Genomic DNA, 27,229 nt, shown 5'->3' with positions numbered 1-27,229 from the left:
TAATATATATATATTAGGGCTGGGCATAGATTAATCTAGATTAATCTCATACAAAATAAAAGTAATTGTTTGCATAATATATGAGTTTGTGATGTGTGTAAATATTATGTATATTTAAACACACACATATACATATATATACATTTAAGAAATGTTTTATTTAAACATCGTATTTTTATTTATATATAATTTAGAATATATACAAATATAAATAAATATATATACACATGTAAATGTTTCTTAAATACATAGATGAATGTGTGTGTATTTATATATACATAATAATTACACACAGCACAAACTCATGTGTTATGCAAAAAATTACTTTTATTTTGTATGAGATTAATCTAGATTAATCTATGCCCAGCTCTAATATATATATATTCAAAATTACGTTTTTTAAATAAAAAAAATATTTTCATTTTCATCATCAATCCTCTTTGATTGCCGTGCCCCCGGCCTCCCCATGTTTTGTAGGCTTTAAAGAGTCTCCAGAGTTGGACGAGGGAAATTTGATATTAGGTACTGCAGGTCAGGGCAGTCATCCGTTCTTTTATTGATACACGGTAAAAGCACCCCGGGGCATTGTAGGGATATGTTATGTTTAATCCATTAAGTTTCGCTATGTACATGTCTTTGTCTTTTGAATTAAAGTGCACATTTGCTTTGAAACACATGCTGGCACCATTCATTTCATATTCGCTCCCGGCTGTGGCGATTGGGTCGTGTGATGTCCGGAGCTCTATAGCAGATTATTAAACGTAATGTTGAGACACAGAAGACTTGCATGAACCTGTCTCTACGACAGACACCCTAGAAAGCGTCTGCTTTATTTTGAGATGCCAGAGTAAATAATTTTCGAGGTATCTTATTAATTAGGCACTAGACACTGCTTTGTTGCTATAAAGACGCTGCCTCATGAAATGCGTGCATTGCAGACATTAAAAGTATCTGTTGTGATGCTTTCAGTTTTCTACAAAACAGACAGTTTAACCGTTTATTCAGCCGTGTGCTCTCCGTTAACGACGCTGTGTAACAGCTGATGTAAATAAAGGATCGGGCCGATACACGACCGATCCCAATCTGTTTAAAAATACCTTGATCGGACCTAATGCCGAACTTTGCATCAGTAATTCATTACACTTCTCGATATATTACGTTTCCGTTAATTTTACTGATGATGACACAATCTTTTAAACGCCACCTCTCACCTAATCAAGTGTTTTCGGCATGATGCAGTGCTGCACAGACCGATCAGCATTAAAGCTTCACGAGAGCGATTTTAAAGCTGTACTGTCCAGTAGTGTTGGGTGATATGCCCTATTTTGAGATCGTCCTATTGTCAGTCTTTGAGATCGCGATACACAATAGTATTGGGGATTGGGGCAGTAGTTTACTCCTCATTTATTTATTTGTTCATTTTTTTACTCATTTGACAAGTCATTTGATTGGTGGACCAAAAAGAAGCAAGGGCAACACTGTCATAACCGCAACCTTCTTAAAACGGATGCCATTAGTCCATCAGCGTTATTAAGTCTAAAATTTCCTGCGTGCCAGGGAGTGGGAACAACAAACTCGCTGGTTTTAACCCTCTGCGCGCCTAACAACCTCTCTAGTGCAAGGAAATGGCAGAGCCGCGTCATGCGCATTGCAAGTTCAGGTGCTAGAAGGAGTCGATACCGCGCGCATTCAAGAGTCCAACATGCATTTTGTGCGCATTGAGTCCACGTGCATGTGAGAAGGAATCTGCGCACATTACAAGCTCTCTCGCGTAAAGTAAAGCCCACAAACCCTCTCATGCGAGGAAAAGCATGCAATGTGCACGTTAATGTGAAACTATGATGATAGCTATTGCCAACTATCGTCATGAACGCTATTGACGTGCTGAATGAAGTCAAACACACTGAACATCTCCATCTTTTATGCTTTAGCTTGCTGCTGACATCACATGACACACACAACATGAAGATTTAAAGAGCACCTATTTCATTACTAAAAAACAATCTTATTTTGTTTATTTGATATAAAACAATGTGTCCGTGTGGTTTAAGGTTAAAAAAACACATTATTTTCCACATACAGTGCATTTTTGTAGCTCCAGATTCCTGAAATGCATTGATTTTGTACAAAACTGTCCCTGATTGACCAGCTAATCTGTACGTTGTAATTGGTCTGAATACCTCTGACGTCAGCCGGAAATGTGGCGCTCCTTACCGTGTTTGAAAGATTCGGTTGCTTACTCAAAGCAGGAGGAATTATGATAATGTAGATCTTTGGGGTTTGTATATCGTTTGTTTAACTTTTGCATACATGTACTAATACACTCTTACACATCAAAGAGATGTAAAATCGTGAATCAGAAAATTGGTGCTCTTCAATCTGGGTGGGATTGATATGAAAGTTGTAACAATGGCTTTGTATACATGTACACCAGTAATGCTAGGGATGCACCAAATGTTCTGCAATCGAAATTATTCTGCCGAAAATAGAAAAAACTAATTTTCTGTGTTCAGGCGAACAATTTGGGGTAATTATTAATATTTGGCTGGAGTATCTCTTTAATAATAGGGTATTATTTAATATACAAATAACTCTAATAAGGAATAACTCTCATACAACTAAACATGGGCTTATTTTAATTGTGCGGTAAACTATTTCTTTAATGTCGAACATTTTATGTAGATTATTATTGAACCTGCAGCCAGTTTTAAATATGATCAAATCAGTTTTTATTTCTGGGTTTGCTGTATGTGAGCAGTGAGGAAGATTAACACTCTTGTGTATTTGCAGGACTGTTTCTCTTTATGACAAAGCTTCTGTAACTCGATGGTTTTGGAGTCATTTTTTGTGTGTTTTGCTCTGAGACTCGTCTGTGTGTCGTTCCCTCGTTTTGTGATTTGACTTTTGTACTAATCAGTTACCTAATTCTCCTTTTGTTTGCACACTTAGATTTCAGGCATTCAAGTGTATGATAGTTAATAGATAATCTCAAGTAATGTTTTCTGACACTAATGATCTCTGATAAAGGGGAAGTGAACGAATGGGAAAGCCACACAAACTTTTCAATTGAAAATCTAAGGAAATTCACAAATCTTCACCACAATGTTACAGGATTGCTCGGGTTACCAGAGTCGTTTTGAATGCATTATCATTCTTTTGCTAGGGTGTTTTAGATTGTTCACACGAACATCATGAAGAACAAAGTAGATGAGAAAAATTTGATTCTGTGTGTATTCAGTGCGCCACCATTGTTGTTTACGATGCCTGTAATGGTGCGCTGTGATTGGTTAAGCAGATTTTTTATGGTTAAGGAGGACTGGCGTTTATCGCGTTTTGGAAAAAAAGGGAGAACACGACAAAATAACGTCGTATATCGGATTTTGCATAAAATGAAGAATATACTTTTTAATCCTGACCTGATACAATACTGATTTTGGCAGTAACTAATAAAAAAACCTCTTCAAATAATATAAAAATAATAATAAATATGTTATATTAGGGCTGACTTCTTATAGTCGAGGATTCGAAGATTCGATTCGGAGAGGTCTGATTCGACTATGAACCTCATAGTCGAATAGTAGGGAAGTGTTATGTAACCAATGAGCAGCAACACTGAGAAGCTAAACCGCATGGATCACAATTAACCGCAACAACCGCGCTTTTCATGTTAAATTCATATATAGCTATGCCCTTCTTGTTTTTCTCATCATATGTATAATAAAGGCAAAATAGATTGTCAGGAGTTAAGAGAGTAACTTGTTTTTCGTACATTTCTATTCACAATGTAATACTATGCAAAACTGAAACTAAGATGACAGAATAACTGTAACTTCGTCTGCATCTAGAGTAAAGTTTTTAAAGATTAAAATGACTTTAACTGATCAACACAAATACAAAGCGGCATAATATAACTGATTGCTTATCAGTATTAAAGCCACTTAAAATATATACATATATATATATATATATATACATATATATATATATATATATATATATATATATATATATATATATATATATATATATATATATATATATATATATATATATATATATATATATATATATATATATATATTAGTGCTGTGTTCAAAATATCGATATGACGATACATCGTCATGGACGCCTGACGATGCGCGCATCGATACAGCACCTTCCGTATCGATTCGGATGTACTTTTGAAAGTAACGTGACGAATTGCTGTTGATCCGTGATCCATATGGAAAGGACGCATGTGTCCCGCGGAGTACGTAGAGTTAATGGTGGCGGGGTATACTTTCACTTTGCGAGTCCATCTGTCTCGCTGGCGCACGTGTCTGCATAGTGAGCCGCGTACTTGCGGTCTCTCTCACGCGCACGCATTAAAGTCAATGAGTTCCGTATGAAAGCGCAGATATCTTAGCCTATACTACTGCAAAGGGCTTTATTAGCCATGCTCTTATAAAACGGTACTAACGCATTTGAGAAGAAACGCGACAAAGATTTGCATGTGAAAAGTGTATATCTAGAGAAGAGATACAGAGCTACTTCAAACTATAACTGTCACATTGATAATCTGATTTCTATTAAATAGTATTAAGTCTGACTGCATGTTTATAGATATATTCATAGATGTAGAATAATGAGAGACAAGAGTAAGGCACCCTCTTTGTAAAACTGCTTTTAAAAAAACATAAGTTAAGTACTAACTCTGGGATTTTAAATATTTCTAATAGCTAATAAATGAATGGCAAAAACACAACTTTTCAACACTGCTTATTCAATGTACAATAAACAAATAATAATAAAAATAATGTTACTAAATTCTGAACAAAAATTTAATTCAAAATGGCCTTGTATCGTGATGCGCATCGTATCGGGACCCTTGTATCGGGATACGTATCGTATTGGGGAATTGTTGGCGATACACAGCCCTAATATATATATATATATATATATGTATATGTATATATATGTATATGTATGTATATATGTATATATATATATATATATATATATGTATATGTATATATATATATATATATATATATATATATATATATATATATATATATATATATATATATATATATATATATATATATATATATATATATATATTAAAGCTGTAGTATAGCTTGTTAATCTTTTTCTCATAAGGGGAAAGACATGTAGCCAACCCTGCTTCTACACCGGTGCACCTTGTTGTTCTGGATTTAAATAATTATTTTATTTTAGTAAATGAAGGTGATTAAACCGCATAGCGTTAATGAGTCACGCAAAATCATCACAGGGGAAATTACTTCACCACTACAGCCCTAGCTGATATCAAAAAAAAATAATAATGCTTCGACTATCAGTCGACTATGGCAAAGCTTAACGAATCAGATTCGACTATAAAAATCCTTATTCGAAAACAGCACTATATTATATATGTATATTTAAAAATAAATAATAATTAAAAATATTTTATATCATCTCTCGGTTCATATAAGTTTATAAGAGCCGTGTGCCATGTGCTTTTTTTAAGCTAGGGTTTGGCACAGCTTAAAACCACTTCCTTTTATTTTATCTACACACTCAATCTTCTTAGGATACTTCAGCAAGAAAACAAAATAAAAATCTCTCTTCTGTTAGATGCTTAATTTATAATTTAAGTAATAATTTAGTTTTTTACTATAATCTGTGACATTCATTTTGTTTAATGTTCTTTTGAAATAATTGTCAAACCGCATATTTAAAACAGTAAGTGTTCATGTGTTTAGTTTTTTATTTATTTAAAATAAAGTATTTACATTTTATGATTTAATTGTTTTTTTCATCAACTCATGAACCCATCGCAAGGTGGTTCGCAAACCAAGTTTAGGAAACCCTGACCTAGGTTAACAGCGAAAATTTTTTGAAAATGACAAAATCACCCATTTGATTAATAATAAACACTTTGCTTTTTAAATTTTGTTTTTACATCCAAGTTACTTTTACAAAGAAATAAGATCCATCTCAGTTGAGCGCATAAAGCGACATAAGTAAAGCCTTTCGCTTCTGTTATTATGTTCTCTGTCAGTCCCTGATGTTCTTGTGGTTGTTTATAGTGTGGTGATCCTTTCCAAGAAGATGATATTGTGGTGCTGAATGGATCTAAAGAGGAAGTGGAGAAGCTACAGAAAGCTTTGGAGGAGCGCAGATTAAAAGCCAAATCAGCCAAGGTAAAGAGATGCTACATCAAACCACAAAAACACTTTCCGTCGTGTTGTAGCGATGATCTGAAAAGTCGTTTTCCAGCGGATGTGGTTTGTAAACACTTTTTTGTAATAATAATACTTTTTCTCCATCAGAAATCAAAGAAAAGTAAAGATGCAAAGTCCTCCAAGCCAGATGATTCAACAGGTATCTAACGCAACAGTTTTAATATCTAACGCAGTATGAGAACATACAATATAAAAAAAAAGATTTCTTACCACTGTCTTCTTTTAAAGATGTGATGTATTATAAGGCGGTGTATAATGTTTTCTACTGTGATGGTGATAAGCTCTTTTGAGTCATGTGTTTCTCAGAAACCAGGTTAACCTGTTCTGTTTATGTTTTTGAACACCTCCAGTAACGGAGAAAGCCGTGTCATATTTCACACTTTATAAACTTTCCTATTTCTCTTCAATTATCAGGAAACTTACTGAAAAACCCAGAGACCAAACCTGCATCCAATGCAGCGAGCACAAATGGAAACCACAGTGATGCAGGTATCTCAGCCTGTTAATAAAACATGTGCCATTGAGGTCTGCTTTATATTTTAAAGAGATTTTTAAAGTAAATGGCTTTCAGGTTATAGCCGTATCTCATCTCTAGTGTGTAGCACGTATTCATATTTTCCACAAGCACTACACAATTTTTATCTCTCATATCTAATAGTCACATGATTGATATTAAGTGCGAGTTAAACATAAACAAATTTGATGTTATATCAAACTACTAAGTGTATATGGGGATCGTTTACATTTACTTAGCAGATGTTTTCATTAGAGCATTCAATATTTTGTCAACATCAAGATAGTACAGTTTACAAAGCCACGTATACACGTATAACTAGATGTGAACAACATAGAAAAGGTTTTCTTTTATTGCAGTCTTTGCATTTCAAGATGTGATCCTGATACAGTTTAAAAAAACATGAATTTTTATAAGACAAGCTAAATACAATTTGCAAGATGTATTGAGGTTATGATGTTGGTGACCCTGTGTGATATGTTACTCTACCAGTGGCATATATATCTTTTTTACATTGTATGCAGCATGTGCATTATGCAAACTATATGCATATTTTCTAGGCTTTAGATACACGTATATGATTACTGCATTTGCAGTATACAACCAGACCACAATGCAGTTTTCCTTTTGACCTTTTATGTCTGTTGAGGCAAATAAACTGAAAGCGATATTCTTACTTGTTGATTCATAAATTAATCAACTGTTTTATAAACTGTCCCAGGTATATTTGGCATCAAATATTTTATTTTTATTTTTTGTTCTTTCATAATAATGACATTTTGCTTGCAAGCACGTCATGTCTCTGCTGATGAGTTTGGAGTGCATTCGCGACGCGTGCTTTTTATTCATCGATGAATTGGATGCATCACAAAGCGAGCTCGGTGTCACATTGTGTCCTTCCTTGAGCTGAGTTTTATGCATTAGAGGCAGAGGTGGAAAGAGTACTGAAAATTTGTACTCAAGTACAAGTACAAGTAGTTGCTAAAATAATACTCAATTACAAGTAAAAGTACTGGTGTTAAAAATGTACTTAAGTAAAAGTACAAAGTACCCTTCTTAAAAACTACTCAAGTACAAATTACTTTTTAGCCGGTGATATTTATTGAATAAACATTAAATTCATTGAATGAAATCAGAAATATGAATGGATTAAAAACAGGCAATTTGTGTCTTATACGAGTAAACACATAGTACAGGAATTTTGTCTGTTTAAAGAATGTTAAATGATTTTAACAGCAGCTATTATTATTATTATTATTATTTCATATTGTTTCTTCATATAATTTTTATCAAGTTATAAAAATGGTCTAATGTTATTATTATTAATGAATTATGATGCAACATAAATAAGCTTGTTGGGTTATTTTATTTAAAAACAGATTTTTTTTCCCCACCAGCCATTTTTCGAAAAGTTGCCCGCCAGCATTTTTTATGATTTTCACAAAAGTCTTAAAAAATGTCTTCCAGGAAAATTTTCTTCTAAAAATATATAAACATACAAATATATCAAATGAAAGAACAGACCCTCTACTTTCAAACAAACAATAAAAAAGTGAAAAACCGTTTCATCCTATTTTTTTCCCTGCTTATAAACTCTTAAATATTGGTATTTTTCTTTACAAATACACATTTTTTTAGCAAAAAGCTGAAACAATTGCATTTTTGTGAAGGAATTTAGTTAGAGATCAGATTCAGAACGAATATCAAACATAAAATTAGTAAATAACGTTTTGGCTTCAGTTTATCCATAAATTGGGTAAGTCCGCTATCTAGTGGACAATCGCGGTATTGCACAATAACATAAATGTTTTTTTCTTAATTGACAAGATAACTCGTCAATGGCAGGTAAAAGAGTTAAAAAATATTATTGGACAAAAAAGCTTTGAAAAAGTACCCTACTAATATTTCAAAAGTTATCAGCATTTAGCACTGACATATGTGTAATTTAGACAGGCTGTCAGTGCAGTTACACTGCTACGCCAGTGGGACGCGCCAACAGACGAATTTGATAAAAGAGTCCTTATTAGACTGTTTTTATTATTATAAGCTTACAACACTGATTCAATATGAATAATACAATGTTGACAATGACATGAAATTTAACTTTGAGCGCCATTTTACAATGCTAAGTCTTTTTTTACGGTCTATGTGCTCGTCACCTAGGACGGTAACTGAAGCTCATGTTTCAAGTGATGTTTTCAGTCACATTATCGTGAGGTCTACCCAACATTAAAAACGAAAACGATCAGATAAATATGGTTATAAGTCTTCTTACCATAATGTGCTTTTTGAGATTAGAGGCTGAAGTATTGTAAGCCGAAATCACTGCAGATGGCAAACAAAGTTGGCATTACATTTGCACTCTGTCTCATTTCCTTCCTCTGTTTGAACAACTCCCAGGTGCAGCCATGGGCACTCATCATCCGGTATTTCTTTGGAATTTTTAATTAATTCAGCGTCCATAACGCCAAAGTTCTTTGACATTAAAACTACAACGTCACAGTGAAGGACGCGCAAGGATCGATTGAATACCTCTCCAGAGACTGGGCTTTTTTCTTGGTCCAAATACAAGGGTTTTTATTGGCCCGCCCACGATCAATTATTTCTATTGGATATCCATATGCTGTCAAAGATTTGAATATTCATTTAATTCAAATTCTACAAGTACTTAGTAACGAATGTGATTTTCAAAGTAGTGAAGTACATTACTTACCTTAATTTGTACTTAAGTACAAGGAAAATTACATACTTAAAAATTAACTCATAAAAGTACAAGTACACAAAAAAACAACGTAATTACAGTAACGTGAGTAGTTGTAATTCGTTACTTCCACCTCTGATTAGAGGTCTTTACGGAGGACCGACCCGTATCCTCCTCTGTCTATATTTGAAATGGTCGGTCGGGTCTGGGTCGGTCCCAGTTTAATTACTTCAGTTCTGATTAACGTTGTGGTCTGATTTGAACAAACGCACTAAAGCTCATGTGCAGTTTCCAGTTTATATGGCCATAACAACAGGCTTTTGTTTTGAAAGTCACGACCACATTATTTCTTACATTTTTTATATATGTTATTATATATTTTATATATGTTAAGCCCATTGCACTGAATGAGCAATTATAGCTCAAATGGGAAACAATCCTTATTATGTAAGCTGACTCAAGATATAAAAAAAAACGCAAAGCTGTAATGTAAAGTCACCCATCACCGGGAAAGCAAGTAGACTTTGAATCTAAAATAATAAGTGGGTTAAGTGTTTTTTTTTTTTTTTATCTGCAACAGAGGAATAGAAAGACAAAGGCAGTTCTGCTTTATCTAATAGAAAGTGAAGAAAGCTACAAAAAAATATTATAACACCGCTCACATTTATAATCTCTAGACCCATTTATAATCTTTAATATAATATACATACTGCTGTATTCTTTCTACACCTCTCACAATGTTAATAAATCCTTTCAGATGCATCATCTTCACAAGTATTGCTTTATATTGCAATGCAAAAACAGTAAAGTGATTTTGACAAACAGGGTGGCTCTATTATGGCCAAAATCATAATCACGACTATTTAACACGATTACTCTGTGACTTTGAAAACATGCTTTTATTTCATCTTTTTATTAAGCAAGTGTTGCAATAGACTACAAGTGTCAAGGCAGTGGTGTCTTACAAACACATCAGGATCCAGCAGCATGCAATTTATATTTGAATCGCACAATAATTGTTTGACCTCGATTGTCTTTCGTTTGTACCTGTTATATTAAATAATTTAAAAAAAATAATTAATTGCACAGCCCTAGTATTGTGTTGTGTCACAAATTTCTAGTTGTTTGTCACACGTGTAGTAGACCATTATTTGTCGGTACCACCACAAGTATATTTCATATCTGTGGGAAACCCTGCAGTATAATCAAATTCTGATCAGATTTATAAGTTGTTATTTTAGTGACGAGACAGTAGATGGCAATAGAGAGTGTGTTGTGTTAATCCTACATAACCACTGTATGACGTGCAATATGTGACCACAAAACCAATCATAAGGGTCCATTTTTGTTATACAAATAAGGTTTCCAGTGATGTATGTTTGTTAGGATATGACAAGATTTGGCTGATATACAATTATTTGAAGATCTGGAATCTGAGACTGCAAAAAAGAAAATCTTCTTTTAAAGTTGTCCAAATGAAGTTCTTAGCAACACATATCAGTATAAGATTTTACTCATTTCGATTTCACAATGAGCATGTTTGTCATTAATAATAATCTGTTTACTGATCTGATACTGTTATGAAGATGAATGAATAATCACTGTTTAAAAAGTAAAATGTACAACTTTATATAAATAACTACATGCTTATGACGTTTGTGTTGGGAGAATTCAGATATAAAAACGGAGACTGATAAAGTAATTTTTTATCATACCAATACCAATATGGTGGCGCGGTGGCTTCCCGATTCTGACGTCATGCACAATCTAGTCATTTATATAGATCAGTTACCTACATACATCTGTAATCTAATGGGCTGATTCAAATAAAAAAATTGACAAATATTAAGCGTCACCGACTCGCCATATCTGTATCTGGCAGTATACAAGCACTGATATGTTTTACAATACAGCATATGAGATCTAAATCTATGAGATTTAAAACAGAGTTTAAAGTAATGGAGCAATAGGATTAAAGATAATCTATGTTTAATGTAAAATATAAACCTGGATCAAAATGAGGGTTTAAATGTAACCCAGTTTATTTTTAAACAAGATTTAAAGTTTGGTGCAGCAGAATTATTAAATAAGCCTTGATTTAAACCAGATTAACCCCATAACTGTCACACCACCCTTTTGAGGAATTTTTTGGCCTAGAATCTTGGTCTTGTTTTAAAGAAGACAATTTAAGGTTTTTCACTGAAGTGTCTGGAGGTGAAAATATTAAACAGAAAAAAATGTTGTACCAGTTTAAATGTATTTTAATAATTAAAAATAATGCAGTATATATTCATTTAAAAAAAAAATTCAATGTTTCACAAAATAAATAAGTTAAATGTGAAGCCATAAGTCTCAAGTAGTTGTGATCCAAATTTAAAGTCAAAATCACAAAAAAATTGCGTTGTGTCTCTCTTTTAGTCGTTTTACCAACAAAGGCCACTAGGTGTCAATGGTTTGCAGCATACTCTTGTCACAAATTATTCAATTACTCTCACTGCATTATTATTATTATTGCTAAAATAAAACCACATTCTTAGAGCTTTCCAATGATGTATAACTTGTCAAAAATTTTGAAGATTTATTCTAGCATATAGTGTTATGAATATATAAAATTAATATGTATTCCAATGGGGGGGGGGTCATGTAACAAAAAACTGTCACTGCATTATTTCTATCATCAAATGACCTAAAAATATGAAAACTACATTCTGAGAGCTTTCCGGTGATGTATAGTTTATCAAGATTTTTTAGATTTAGAGTAGGGGTTTAGTGTTAGAAATATTTAAAAACACATTAGGCCTACCTGTGGCCCTGTGACATTTTACAAACTGACTCTCACAACATACATTTTCCCCAAAATGAAGATGATAAATGAAATCTACACTTTTATTGTTTTCCAGTGATATATAGTTTGTCAAGGTTTTTTAGATTTATCATGGGGTATTAGTGTTCCAAATATGAAATAACAAATTGGGCCCACCTGTGTCCCATGATACGTCATAATACGTCAATACGTCATAATTTTCCAAAAATGGTGATGAAATAGGAAAACTACACTCTTAAAGGTTTCCAAAGATATATAGTTTGTCAAGATTTTTATGCTTAGACTAGGGTATATTAGTGTTATATATATATATTTATAATTATATATAACATTGTGGTCCCACCTATGGGCCCATGACCTTTTAGAAAATGACTCGCAATTTGTCAGTCTTTCCCCAAAAGGATGATAATAAATTACAACTAAACTCTTAGAGCTTTCAAATGATATATAGTTTGTCATGATGAGATACGAATTCATAAGCAAAAAACTGAAGCAACAGTAGGCGTCTCGTAGGTGGAACAGGAAATATAGCAGGATTATCAATGTTTTAGGCGCACTCTTATTATAAATGAATCAATTACTTTCCCTACATAATTTATTTTATAAAACACTTAAAATATCTGTATTCTAGAGGCTTAGATATATAGTTTCCAAAGATATATAGTTTGTCATGATTTGATAAACATTTACATCCAAAATATTGAAGTAAAGTCAGGTGTTCCTCAGGAGGAACGAAGACTAATCCTTGTTGGTGCAACCCACCCATAGTGTCATAAAATATAATCTTCAAAACGTGAAAAATATCTCAATGTAACAACAGGACTTTTCTTTGATTCAGTATAAATTAACCTGTGCTTTTCCCATTTACATAATGCTATGTTAGAAGTGTAACAAATTACTCTAAAAAAATGAATTCTTAAAAACCTGGGTATAATTTTTAAGCAGACTTGAAAACCTGTTTACAAACAATCATTTAATTTGGTAACCCAACAGATGCACACTTCAGTGAATAATCCAGAATATTTTTCTCCTCATCAGCAGGGCCCTCGACCTCGGGTGAGAGCTCAAAGGCAGTAAAGACGCTGACTGGACCTGTCACGGGTAGCAAGAGGTCCATCCAGGACATGAAGGATAAATCTGAGACCTACAAATCCCTCTTCACTTCTCACAGCTCTGCCAAACGTACCAAAGATCAGATCTCTAACTGGGTCACCCACACCCCATACCACTTTTAAGTGCACCCTTCAGAGAAGGGCTCAATTTATATACAGTGACAGCGCTCTCTAGTGGTCATGCTCTGAATGAGCAACTAATTGCACCACACAACATGATTGATAGAGGCAGTGTTGCTTAATTATATTTTATAACTTGTTTCTTTTTTGCATTGCATTTTCAACTTAATTTTACCCTAATGTTTTTTTTTTGCTCATCTGGATGGCATATAATTGATAATTTAATGGCGGTGCTTTCGCTGCATGCTAATCTATTGATGGATATTATTCACCTTGTCTTTATTTGGTTTATAGTTGTTACAAAACCGGGTAAGGTAAATGTTTTTTGCCATTATTTTAAATAACTATATTATACTCTCATTAGTGCTTGCAATGTCTTGTTTTTAAACATCTGTTGATGCTTTGATTCAGGTTTAGACATAGTCTTGCAGTTTATGGCCACACCTGATCTGTAACTCATTATTTCTGTGTGTTTGTAGTATAAATGCTCACTTCATATCTTTGACCACAGGGTGGCAGTAGAGCTCCACAGTTTACCACTGAAACACGACTCAAACTATTGTAGTTATTTCTTTACTTTTTGCCTTTTCTTCCAATGTTATGAATGGTGTAGCATTGACAGTTTGAGAAATAAACATCTACATCTTCAGCTATGTATCTTTATTGGTGTGTTTGTTTTATTAATGCTTGAGAAGCTGATGTAAAATATGTTTGCAATACTGTTGAAACTTCTTTTATTTCTCATTATTTTGGGTTTTGTGTAATGCGTTTATTCTGTGGAAGATTAATGCCATTGTTTAAGATGGTCATTATAATTAGTTGAAAGTATTTACCAAAACGTTTGCAGGGTTTTTTGTGCATTTTTCCTAGTTCCAAGATCTGCTGCAAGTCTTTCAAAATATCCTTTTATATTTTTATGTTTTGTTCCTGTAGGGGTTTAATAATTTACATTTAGGTTTAGGGTTCCCACGGTCAAAAGACATTGAAAGTGTTGCAGTGACTCTAATATTTAAAGTAATATGTTTTTATAGTTTAAATTGTATCACATGACAAGTTGCGTCGTCTTGTTTTGAATTTTAATGACATGTTGGGATTTTTTGAATTGCAGTGACATTGTGCAACAGCGTGTGTGATGTGACAACTAATCATTTTGATCGATAGGAATGCTCCAAACCCCCCTCAGGTGTTACACCATTCCGCGCATGCGCACTTGCCAGGCGTCCTCGTCCAGGTGTACTCAGCTATTCAAAGTGCTTGTGATGTGAGCATTCACTGCTTCACGGTGGGGAGTCAACAGCTACCAAAGCAGATGTCGTTGCTGGAGAGGCTAGATTGGCGGGTAGGTTTTTTTATTTTATTTTAATCTTTATTGGTTAATGGAGAGAAATTGATTTCGACTTACTGATTATATTGATTGATTATATACACACAAAACCCAACACTTACTGCATCACATTCACAAACACACCCTGTACACATAATCTCTGTAGATTTCCATCGATAAGCTTCAACCCGTTTGGTTCGTCATTATGTGTTTAGTTTTCAATCTAAATCTGGGTAGCCTAATTAAGTCTGATCTTAGAAAACTCGCTGATTAAATCTATTAAATGACACGTCATGGAGCATCAATAGTTTTTTTCCTGAACGTGTAGCCTAAAGAAAATAAATATATGGTTATAATAATAATAATAATACCCTAATAATAATCGCGTAATAAGTGCGTATTTCCTGTATCGTTGGATGTGAACAACTTTAACTAGTTAACCACCTGTTTGCTCTCTCCATGTTATAATTACTGAATGCCACGGATGCATGTGTAAACAAATGCATGTAATTATTACATACAAACAGATATTGAAACTATACAGTACGTTTTGTTGAATTAGCAGACGATTTTTATCCAGTGTGGTATTACAAATGAGGAAAAATAGCTGCACATTTACAATGCGTAGGTGATATTCTGTTACGATAATCGAAACTAATAAAAAGTTATAACGACATAATACATTTTATTTTTTGTGCAGTTTAAAAGCAATATATAGGTTTATACGTGAGCATGTAGTCTTATAATCTAATGATGAGATTTGGAGTATTAAAGTTTGACTTCAATCATTGATTTCAATCTTTGACATGATCTTACTAGGTCAATATTCAAGATATCAATGTTATATTTAAACAGAATGTTCTTTATGTAAGATGTATTTGTAGACAACGGTATTAAATGACTTTATTTGGGTTTTCACAGGCAGGATCATTTAATTTGATTAAATTTGTCCAGCGCTTTAAAAACAAAGTGTTTAAATTTTCTAATGCGCTCGTGTAGAGGCCTGCAGAGAAAAACACATTTTAGATTTGCTCAGAGAAATTAGTTCAATTATTATTATTATTATTGTACAGATTATTATTTTACAAAAATTAACCCATTTATTAACTACACTGTAAAACATGCAGCATTTGAAACAACTTTGGTTTTTGAAGTCAATTAGAAAAACATGTTGAAATTATTTAACTTAATTTGTCATATTAAAGTAACATAAAATTATGTTTATTTGACAAAAATGCTGCATTTTTTATGTGTAAGGTTTTACCTTGCGCATCATTTTAATATTTTAAAATTATTTAATTAAATAAAAATAATTGAAAGTATTTCTTTTAAAATAATTTTAACAGTTAATCAGAATGAATTACTTAAAATAGGCTAAATATTGATGATTGATCAAGTCATTATCGAACAGTCATTAAATTGTATTGCAATGGATAATTCAATTCAGCATTGTCAAAACAAAAATTTCTAGCAAACTTTCAAATGTTGTGCATTTTGTGCAGAGTAAATAATTGTATAAATTCATTCAAATCTCTTTATGTCCTCAGTGGATGTTTTACGCTCGATTAGACCGGGTTACATAAGTAGATTGTTCTCCACCCAAAATGTCCCTCAGGGTTGCTGTATTTGCACCAAACGAAAATAGCATCGCCAAAAACAGAGAAGAAACCCATCCGTTTTTGCGGTTTAACTGGAACACAGGCGTTTAAATCTCCCGGTAGGCTTTACCTGCATACTGTTAGGATATAATAAAAGGCGACATCCCTTTCATGAGCTCGAGTCGAGCGTGAAAATAGCCACGAGCGCTATGGCCGCAGGATTAAATTTAATTCACTAGTATTAATGGGATTAACAGGCAGGTGAGTTTTACCTTTAGGATTACCGCTTATTGTGTATCAGTCTTTATTTCTGTCTTCCATTGTTTTTCTTTTCTGTTTTTAATTTGTTTGTTGTTTTGTAGAAAATACACTTTAAAATGGTGCGTTGTTTCAACCCAAGTATAGACAAACCCAAGTGTTGGTTTAAATTAACCCAGAAAATGTCCATATTTGACACAGCCATGGGATTTTGAGAATATTATGATCATTAGGTATAATTTGATGGTATTCGTAAAATGATGCAGGTATATTATGGCTATTTAAAAAATCCAATATGATTATTATTATTTTGATTATTATTATTATTATTTTACAAAATATGTTATTAATATTTAATGTAGGCCTATAAATTACACTTAATTAAGCAGGAATCCCAAAATCTGATGTTATCCAGCACAATGTGAAAATAAGCATTTGTATACTTCAGTGGAAAAAAATCCAGTTGTAGAAAACATGGTAAATCTCAAGTATTAAACGAATAACATTATTATCATTTTATAAATGATGTGTTGATTCAGTCTATAGTCGGATAAAATATGGACAAACCCGCTGGGTTTAATTAACCTAGAAAAATTCCATATTTGATCCGAAACAACAGCGCATTTTTTATTATTACTCTATGTAAAAAACACAAAATATTTAAGATAAAAAAAAAAAAAAATGAAGTTCTATAATTATAATCGAAATGTGTTTTACATATTTGTTTTTAATCGATGTCAAAACGCATTTCGACCAAAAACAGTTTACCCTCTTTACAGACGGACAGCTCTGCGATTGGTCTAGCTATCTGACAGTGACCAATCAGCAGCGCGTACCGCTTGACTCTGACGTAGCCATCACAATAGGGCCACGCCCATCTGCGGCTCATGCAAATATAGTAGTGAGACCTGCAGTGAGTATTGGCGAGTAGGGACAGAGCAACACTTTTGTCCGTCAGAGGGAGTCGAGTATTGGCACTGTTGTAGATTCTCTTCATCTGTCCCGCTGCTTCACAACAGAGTTGATGCTTCACTTCTGCTCAACACGCGTCGCGCTCTCTGGATTAAATCCTAAACTACAGGCAAACATCTCAGCAGATCCACACATTCACGATTCAAGCGTGTGAAAGGCACAATGTTGTGGAAATTAGCAGATAACGTGAAGTATGAGGATGAGTGCGAGGTAAGTGAGAGAAACGAAAAGAAAATGCGCTTTCGACCACCAGAAATCTCCGTTGGAGTTTTCGCTTGCTTTACTGGAGAATTAAACACGCACGTGTAGTCTTATCATTATTTAAAACACATCAGGAATTAATTTTCAAAGTTTTTGCTGTTTGAAGAGCATGCACTTAGAGTTTTGGAGCAAAGCGCATGGGATGCACGAAACTTTTTACTCAAGAGAAAATGCGTTGCGCCTTAATTTAATTGTTTAAGATTTTCAATGGAATTATGAGCTGACATAAAAACATGACCAAAACACATTTTCTACAAATAATTAATGTTAAAATAATGTAGGCTACATATATATGTATAAATACAGCAACATCAATAGGCTAATATTGATCATATGAAATTAATAAAAACAAAAAAAACGATATTAAATGGAAGGTTTTTGTTAAATAAAGCTGGGCAAAATTATTCCTAAAACTACTGCATCTTTATTAATATTATTTGATATATTTTTCACATTCGCGTTTCACGTGGCCTCTGTTTAACTGTATATAAATGGGCCGTCTCTTACATTGACATTCATTTTTTGTTTTTACTGACAATGGGCCTACTTGTCAGACAATAGCAGACACCCCGACATTGATGTCACTCATTACCTGAACAGCTTATCAAAATAATAGCATTGCTTTAGAAATAGGAGCTTAATTTAAAAGTGCAATATTTTTTACGCTGTTTATTGTGGTGTATTTAGGCCTGTATATAATATTATCTTTGTCCACATGTGTATTTCCATTTGCATGGCAAACTTTTGATATTTTAAGATTTTTTTATCAGGAATTTGTGTGAAACGCCAAAACCAAATTATTTGCATTCTTTGCAATCGTACACAGCTTCAACTTAACAGTAAAAGCGAACAAAAACAAAAATTATTTTACAGTTTTGGATCACAAAAAATATGCTTTCTGATTGACATTTATGCTTTTGGCAAAACTGACATTTAAGCATTTGGTAATTGGCTAAAATAAATGAATTAACGAATTATTCACATTGATTCATGCGCGCTCCTCGCCACCAATCAAATAACCTCCAGTACTCAATAAAAAGAGTTTATTTTGAGTTATGTTAACATGACGTGCTTTCTCTGTGTTTTAGCAAGAAAGACATGATGTTAGCAGCAACGGGAACTCCCGGTTACCTCACATCCCTGCGGTGAGCCAGCACCTCTACAGCCCGCCTCCATCCCTGTCGCACACGGCCAGCTCGGACTTCCAACCACCGTACTTCCCTCCCCCTTACCAGCCCCTGCCTTACGCCCAGTCCAGCGACCCGTACTCCCACCTGGGTGACCCGTTTAATATCAACTCGATACACCAATCAGCATCTAACCAGCAGCAGTCATGGCCCGGGCGACAAGGTCAAGAGGTCCTCGGAACCCATGGACGCAGCGGGCTCGGCAGTCCGATACTGGGCCTGGAGGGCGGCTCGTCCGGTATGCGGCGCGATGGTTTCAGGAGACCGGAGCTTCTCTCCCATCACGGGATCGAGTCTATAGCAGATAACATTGGGTTGCACGAGTTAGGCCACGGGTTAGATGAGGTGCAGGTGAGCGCATACTTATGAGATCATTATTTATTTACAATTCAATGCATATGCTAATACATTTATTTCATTACAGCATGAAGGTGATCACAATGTTGCCATTCAGGATCATACAGTCATCAAGAAAGGTTAGTTGGAAGCACAAACTTTTACATGGGATGTATTTGAAATGGATAAAATAAGTACTACTTTTCGCTTACATCATTACAGAGTATATTTGCTAATTTTAATGCATTGAATTGTAAATTGATTATTGAAATTTTATGTGTCACTCCCACACTGTATAAAAATGCAAGTTAAAACAACTTGGTTTTGCAAGTCAATTCAACCTACTATTTTAAGTTTTGGCTTGTGAAAAGTTGACATAACTTATAAAATCAAGTTGAAATTGTTTAACATAATTTTTAAAGTTAAGGTAACATAAAAATATATGTTGATCTGACAAAAATGCTGCGTGTTGTTTAACGGAAATTCACAATGTTAATGTGTTTGTTCAGGGTCTTGGAGACTCAAATGCTCTACGTGTGAATATAACACAAATGTCAAAACTGATCTGAATCACTTTAAATGTTACACTTGATTTCACTGAAGCATATGCATTCACAAAGGCGTTTATCAGCCACTGTTTGCAGCCATGTGACCACAACAAAAGATCTTTTAAAAATTCACCAAATCTGAACAAACCAATTCACGCCTTTGAGACTCCAAAACATAACATAAATAAACATGACATTCAGATTTGTTCAGTTCAGTTCAGAGTTAGTAAAATGTTTAGAGATGTTATAAACAGACATCCTTATTTGTCTCTAAAGTTTCATTGGGCTAGCAGGAATTTATTTGGCCTGTATTTATCTAAACATTAGTGTCTGTTGTGTACATTTGTATTTTTTACTCTCAAAATTGCATTGTTACACACATTTGTTTTTTAAATTAAAGTGGTTCTTTTGAAATGCAGTGGTGACTATGCTGTACATTTTGAAGTATTGTCCTGCCAGTGTGCATGTGGTCTACGTCTAAATATAGTTTTATATGATAAAAAAAGTGTTTTAATGTTGCTACAGTCATCCTCTAAGAGTGTAGATACATGTAAGATGTGTACAAAGAAAAGTTTATGTGGATTCTTTGAGACGACGGTTCGTGGTGGGCAGGGCTGAAGTTCATGGTTCATACATATATCTCTAATCCTTTAGGTCATGTGGTCCGTTTTGCTAATCTGGCAGTGATCCGCTGCGTATACTGTCGCTCTTTCAGCATGAATGGAAAGCCAAAAGCAGGAATTGTCGATGTTGCTGGAGTTGTGGATGTTGGGCAATCTTTAAAACGGCGTGTTTGCTCAGAGAGCTCGGTTCTTTTGAACACTGTCAGTTTAGAGTTGGACAGATACACACACACACACACACACACACACACACAAAAACGAAGGAAAACAAGAATGAACTGTAGTCAGGGTGTGTCTGCTTTAGTCATATGCTGTGACATGAAGCGTCTTGAATAAGCAAAATGGATAGACAGTTTGTAAGTCTGTTGGTTTTGTGATGGCACTATAGTTGAAGTGAATGTTTTATATCAGATCTTCTCAACTGCTTCGGCTTCAGGGCCCAGGTTTTACTTTGGACATCAATTGGGGACCCAACACAATATTTAAAAGTGAAGAAAATGTCCTTACATTTGCAACAGTATCATTACAGTGTTTGGTAAAACAAACCTTATTTTTACCTTGCATAGTTTTGTTCATGGTCAATTAGGATGTAGGCTTGTCACGCAACCTGCGATGAGTCATTTATTTAGATGCATTGCTTTGAACAAAATTAGATATGGGTTGCATTTGCTTGTATTTGTTTATTTCATTATCCTAATTGTGTATGATTATAAGGTTTGTTGCATGCTTTTATTTGCATTCAGCGTACTCTCTGTCACCGTTTGAACAAACCCGTGACACACCACTACTTAAGCATGCAAAGCATACTTTTATCACTACTAGTTCTGCTCTTGTAACTTTTAAGATGGGATATTCTTGCAGAGCAAACGTGACAAACTAGCAGAAAATAAATACAACATAATGCATATGAAAGGCACTACGGTGTACATGGATTGCACGCAAGCATTAAAGATCAAATGAATGCAAATGTGTAGTTTTTCATGGACTTGGTATTTTACATGATGTATTTTTGTGATTGCTTGGTGGTCTTTCACAGTATAATTAGGTTTGTTTGTTTGCTATCTGTAGAGTGGGTTTCTCCGAGGAATAGATTGACAGTTTCTGGCAAGCATTTTAGTAAGTCAGTAATTAAGATTTTCTTTCGAGTCACCAGAATGTCTTTGTGAATGAATGTCTCTGTCAATATTTTAGTAGACATGATTATAGCATGCATGATGTGCTGGCCGTTCTGGTTTAGATCAAAATTTATGTCAGATGCTTGGCTCACATTTATCCCATAATTTATTTGTGAAGCATTTCCATTTATGCCATGTCAGCCTTCAGTTTGTAAAGAGACGGATAATATTCAATCTTTTAGTAAACACACTCTTAAATACTAATCAAATATTTATATGACCTTAAAAATACATATTGGATCTAACAGTGTTTTTTTCTGTAAACTTTGTATTTACTATAAGTCAGCAGGTTTGTTAAAAATTTGTCTTCATTTCTGTTTCAGTGTCCCTGCCGAAGGGAAGTGGGTTCGGAATGCCATTTCAGAAAGAGCCTCTGCTGGGAATGGTGTCCAATCCCGCTGAGGTCTTCTGCTCCGTTCCTGGTCGTCTCTCTCTTCTCAGCTCCACCTCTAAGTACAAAGTGACCGTAGCAGAAGTTCAGAGACGTTTATCTCCACCCGAGTGTCTCAACGCTTCTCTACTTGGAGGAGTATTGCGCAGGTGAGCAAGCTCGCACACATACGTGCACACTTGGCAATTCAGAAATTGAACAAATACAAATAGCAATCTAATGAAACCTGTCAAGAACATACCCGCTTCAGATTACTCCCTAAAGTCAAAAGAAATAAGTATATTACTTATATATTTGAAATGAAGACTTGTCACGCATAAAACTATTTTACATTTTTGACACTAAAGTTTTATTATTAATACTGTAATAAAAACGCAGATAATTTAGATTTACTTTTGGACTTTTACAGTATTTATTGTTGTGCTTGCATTACTGCTTTTATAGATTATGTTAAATAAGTACAATAAAATAAACATGACAGTATTTTTAATGTAAAACAGATAATATCTTATAGTAAAACACTTTGGAAATTAATGTGGTTAAAAATAGAAAATACTTTATGGATTATATGGTAATGCTTTATTTATGTATTACTTTTATGAGTGGTGCATATTAAATTACTGAATATAATTTGTGGATAAAAACGTCTGGACTATTTATTCATTTTTTATTTTGTGTGAAATGTGACCTGGACATGCTTTCTTAAAATGCATTTGCAGCATGCATTATGAAAGCGAGTTAATTGATGTGTGTGTTATCCAGCAGATTCATGACCTTATATTATATTATGGTGATGTCATCTCCGTCCCCCTTTTACTGGGAATATTTTGAATTTTCCATGTGCCTGACGCAAACACAGATATTAGTTAAGTAGGTCATCTAACACAAGCGTTGAGGGGGGATAGGGGGATGTCGAAGGGTGGGGGGTGCATTTATTTGTGCCTTCTGCTAACAATTCTTACCCCACAAGTAAAGGGTGATGTCAGAACGCAACTCAAGTCATGCATGTGACGAAGGCCAAAAAGACAAGTTAGGATTTCGTCTGCATATATAAGCATGTTTGTTTATCTGTATTTCAAACACTTGAACTTTGATATTGTTCTGTTTCGTGTGCTTGTTTATTCTTGTTTATTCAATACCTCTGTACACAAATAAAAACAATAAAATCCACATGTTTTACCTGCTATGGCAGACTCTTCGCTAAGCTCCGCCCCCTTCGGTTATGGTTGCATGTCCAGGTCACATTTTGCCGAAAATGAAAAGAAATAAAAAATTGTCCAAAAGTTCTTATTTTATTCACATATTATATTCAGTAGTTTAATATCCACCATCTGGAGGAACCTTAGAAAAACATTAAAGATCATAAAAGCGACAAATAAATAAGAAAATAAAGTAAATGAAGCATCAGAATAAAGTATTTATGTCTATTTAAAGTCTATTTTTATCACATTATTTTCCTAAATGATTTACTATAAGATATTATCTGTATTACATAAAAAATACGGTCATGTTTATTTTATTGGACTTTTTACATAATCTATAAAAGCATTTATGCAAGCACAACAATGATGCATAAATACTGTAAAAGTCTAAAAGTAAATCTAAATGATTTAAAATACTTAAAAATACTGTCATGTTTATTAAATTGTACTTTTTACAATTAACTGAAACTTTGCAGAACTTTGCGTTATTGCACAATTTTTAGCTTTTTATTTTTTATTTAAAGAAATTATTACATTAGGCAATAACAAGATTAAAATCTTCAGAGATCAAAACCCTGTATTTTTTTAGGTGGGGCTTAGCGAAAAATAATTAGTGCATTCGGTTGGCTTATAAAGTGTTGTTAATGTTGTTGTACAGGGCAAAGTCGAAGAATGGCGGCCGATCCCTGAGGGAGAAACTGGATAAAATTGGGCTAAACCTGCCGGCCGGTCGAAGAAAGGCCGCTAATGTCACCTTACTAACAGCTCTGGTGGAAGGTAAGACTAGTACTCTACAACCAGCTACATAACGGAGATTTAGACCCAATCCCATTTCTCTGTCTTACCCCTTACCCCTACCCCTTAGTTTTGCACGTTGATGTGGGAGTAAGGGCTATCCCAATTGGGCCTTACTCTCACATCAACGTGCAAAACTAAGGGGTAGGGGTAAGGGGTAAGACAAAGAAATAGGTTTGGGCCTGCATCTAAACTTAACTTCATTTTAAGAAACGCAGTGACATGATAAATTTCCTCTGCAAACCAATCCCATAATCCTCCTTGCATTAAATCACTGTGCTAACTGATCAAAATGTGTTTTTGATTGATTACTCAAACCCACTTTAATCTGTTACATGTTAGCTTTCCGTTAGTCATTAAATAATTTTGACTTTGTCTTGTGCACAGAGGGATTGTCAGAGGCAAACACCCTTCCCCAAACTGTTGACCACAAAGTTGAAATCGCACAATACTCTTGATTCTCATTGTATGCCGTAGCATTAAGATTTGTCTTTACTGGAATTAGTCAACCTAGACAAACCAGTTAAAGAGAAGGGGGGTGTACACATAGTTTTGGCCATGTAGTGTACTTAAAGAGTCTTAAAAGAGATTTAAAGAGAGCGGAGACGGAGAAAGCATGCTTTACATTTTATCTCCAGATTTACCTTTAACATGAGTACAGTAAAGGATGAGTCACAGAGTCATTAACCCAAAGATCACGAGTGAAATAGCACCAGAAGCCATGTTGAATACTTTCAGCTTTCTCTTAATGTCACACTAACACGAACATGGCTGGAAGGCTGTGTTATTTACAGACCTGAATCGGGGCTTGTTATCACATGTTCGCTAGCCAAGAGGAGAGACTGACCTTAAAAAAGACAACTGTGAATAATGTGCTAGTCTATCAATAAGAGTCTGTCGGGCCATTAGACGCCCTCGGCTACGGAGTCTCATTAAAGACGTGCAGTGTGACCGCAAGAGAGAATCTATTTATCCAAATTATCTCCGTGGCCCCCTTAACATCTAGACTTCTTGTGTGATACTGTTCTGAGTCATCTCTGTTGCTTAGTCATGTGCTTCGTGAGTCATGTGATTCACATCTGATTCTGTCTGCAGGTGAGGCAGTGCACCTGGCCAGAGACTTTGGGTACGTCTGTGAGACAGAGTTTCCAGCGAAGGCCATCGCCGAATACCTCGGGCGACCGCACTTGGAACGCAATGAGATCAACTCTCGTAAAACCATGCTGTTAGCAGCCAAGTAAGTAACCATCCGTTGTCCCAAATCACAAAACCAGAAGCTAATTTCGTCTAGCAACAAGTCCTCTAGTTGTAGGATGCCTCCTGTGAGAAAAAAAATGCAATTACTCTAATACTGTATTCTAATACGCCCTCACTTAATCTCTCAGGCAAATCTGTAAGGAGTTCACGGATTTGCTGACTCAGGACCGTTCGCCACTGGGAAACTCCCGGCCGGCTCCCATTCTTGAACCCGGGATCCAGAGCTGCCTGACTCACTTCAGCCTCATCACCCACGGCTTCGGCTCCCCGGCCATCTGCGCGGCCATGACCTCGCTGCAGAACTACCTCAACGAGGCGCTCAAGCAGGTGGACAAAATGTACGTGAGTTCAAGCGGAGACCCCTCGCAGGCCTCCTCCGACGGCACCAACAAAGTAGACAAGATGGACAAACATAGAAAGTAAGACTTGGAACCGGACGGGACCGTTTGAAAGCAATAACCGTTTTTATTGCGGTTTTTACGTATTTACCAGAATTGACTCGTCGTTATTGTAGATGTTGATTCCGTTTCGCTTCGTTTGTCGAACGTCCAGGTTAAGCTTAAACTCAGTGCCCTCTTTCGCGTCTTCCAGCACTTTCTTCTCCGCAAAGATGTAAACACATTTCAATATTCAGCCTTCGTGAGAGGCGTACGCCGAAGTTCCTTCTCGAGCGATCCCTGCGGGCCGCAGCATGAGCAATGTTTCTGATGAGCATCAGGAAGTTGTTTTCTCAGAGGGGAACCGCAAAGAGGAAGCTGTTGAGTTTCCCAAAGACACCATTTCAAGAGTTTATGTGGATTTTAACCATGTTTTCCTACAAGTCTGGGAGGAGGAAGTCTGATTTTTCCGTGGTGCTGCACCTCCTATCGGACTTACCAAGGATTTGATTACGTTGAGACATTATAACTTGTTCTAAGCTTGACTTCATTGGATGCAGTGTTATAGTTTCTGTTTGTGAGAGTGTTGTTGGCGTGAATGATCGCTCTGTGTGCATGGGTGTCTGCGATAAACAAACCCACTTCCACTGATCAACAAAGCATCTTGGATTTTTGCCGTTTCCTGGAGGATCCTTTGAGTTTGCCCTAAAATGTTTGCATACGTAAATCCTTCAATTTGAGACATTTACGAGTAGCGTGAGCGCATCGGATATCACGCTGTTGGGTGTGCGTGTGCATGTGTACGAGAGATTGACCTTGTTTGCGTGTTTTGTCTTTTTCATGCCTCTAAGTCCGACTAGAAGTTAAATGTTCCTTTTGTCTTTCTCCTAATGTAAATATTTTCTAATTTATGTTGTAATTTAATGGGATAATTGTAAATATTGGTACAATTCTGGTGTTTGGTTTAACTTTTAAAAAAGGCGTGTTAAGCTTTTATAAAGGGGTTTGTTTTTTATCATATAGTGGTTAGGCTACGGGAATGATATTCTTTATAGATATGTGTAATGTTGGTTAAAAGCTGTAGATGACATGCAGAATAAAACACAACAGTCTTTATTTTCATTGCCAAGAGTCCCCATTTGTGAGTTGTTCACTTCACTACACGCGTGCTCATGTTGAACACTGCCAATTCATGTGTACAAAGATCCCTTTCAGAAATAAATGGCAGAAATTCTCATGCTTACTAATGTCCGTCATTATGCTAAATATAAGATGTGTTAAAAAAGTAGGTCGACTGAAGTCGAATAAACAACAACCAAACGGAGACTGAAGGTTTTGATCCCCTAACGTTTCTTGAACGATCAAGCAAACAGCCGTCATACCTGAATAACAATCTTTGTTATTTGTTCTACGCAGGCTGTTCG

At 34.9% G+C, this 27,229-nt stretch overlaps 2 protein-coding genes across 5 annotated transcripts in view; both read left to right on the top strand.

Moving 5' to 3' along the window:
* The window catches only part of rtf2 (replication termination factor 2), a 39,088-nt gene extending 24,938 nt beyond the window's left edge, over nucleotides 1-14,150 (top strand). The window contains exons 6-9 of one of the 2 annotated variants that reach the window (XM_065279457.2): nucleotides 6,075-6,188; nucleotides 6,318-6,369; nucleotides 6,645-6,719; nucleotides 13,311-14,150. In XM_065279457.2, coding sequence (XP_065135529.1) covers nucleotides 6,075-6,188; nucleotides 6,318-6,369; nucleotides 6,645-6,719; nucleotides 13,311-13,504 — 435 coding nt within the window. In that variant the 3' untranslated portion in view covers nucleotides 13,505-14,150. Of the gene's footprint in view, nucleotides 1-6,074; nucleotides 6,189-6,317; nucleotides 6,370-6,644; nucleotides 6,720-13,307 lie in introns of both variants that reach the window. The other variant, XM_065279456.2, reaches the window with a different exon arrangement.
* Nucleotides 14,151-14,684: 534 nt separating this feature from the next.
* tfap2c (transcription factor AP-2 gamma (activating enhancer binding protein 2 gamma)) lies at nucleotides 14,685-26,929 on the top strand. Of its 3 annotated transcripts, none has more exons than XM_065279453.2 (8): nucleotides 14,685-14,840; nucleotides 19,003-19,452; nucleotides 19,526-19,577; nucleotides 21,677-21,724; nucleotides 22,107-22,323; nucleotides 24,035-24,153; nucleotides 25,267-25,408; nucleotides 25,557-26,929. In XM_065279453.2, the coding sequence occupies exons 1-8, from the start codon at nucleotides 14,811-14,813 to the stop codon at nucleotides 25,849-25,851; spliced, it is 1,353 nt and encodes a 450-aa protein (XP_065135525.1). In that variant the 5' UTR covers nucleotides 14,685-14,810; the 3' UTR covers nucleotides 25,852-26,929. The 3 variants fall into 3 exon arrangements, with proteins under 3 accessions (XP_065135525.1, XP_065135524.1, XP_065135526.1); XM_065279452.2 differs by lacking the exon at nucleotides 14,685-14,840 and adding an exon at nucleotides 17,587-17,863; XM_065279454.2 differs by lacking the exons at nucleotides 14,685-14,840; nucleotides 21,677-21,724 and adding an exon at nucleotides 17,587-17,863.
* Nucleotides 26,930-27,229: the final 300 nt, after the last annotated feature.

The sequence above is a fragment of the Paramisgurnus dabryanus genome, chromosome 7 (genome assembly GCF_030506205.2).
Source record: "Paramisgurnus dabryanus chromosome 7, PD_genome_1.1, whole genome shotgun sequence".
Taxonomy (NCBI): Eukaryota; Metazoa; Chordata; class Actinopteri; order Cypriniformes; family Cobitidae; genus Paramisgurnus; species Paramisgurnus dabryanus.
The sequence above is the reverse complement of the archived record's forward strand: the minus strand, read 5'-3'. Positions and strand labels throughout refer to the sequence as shown.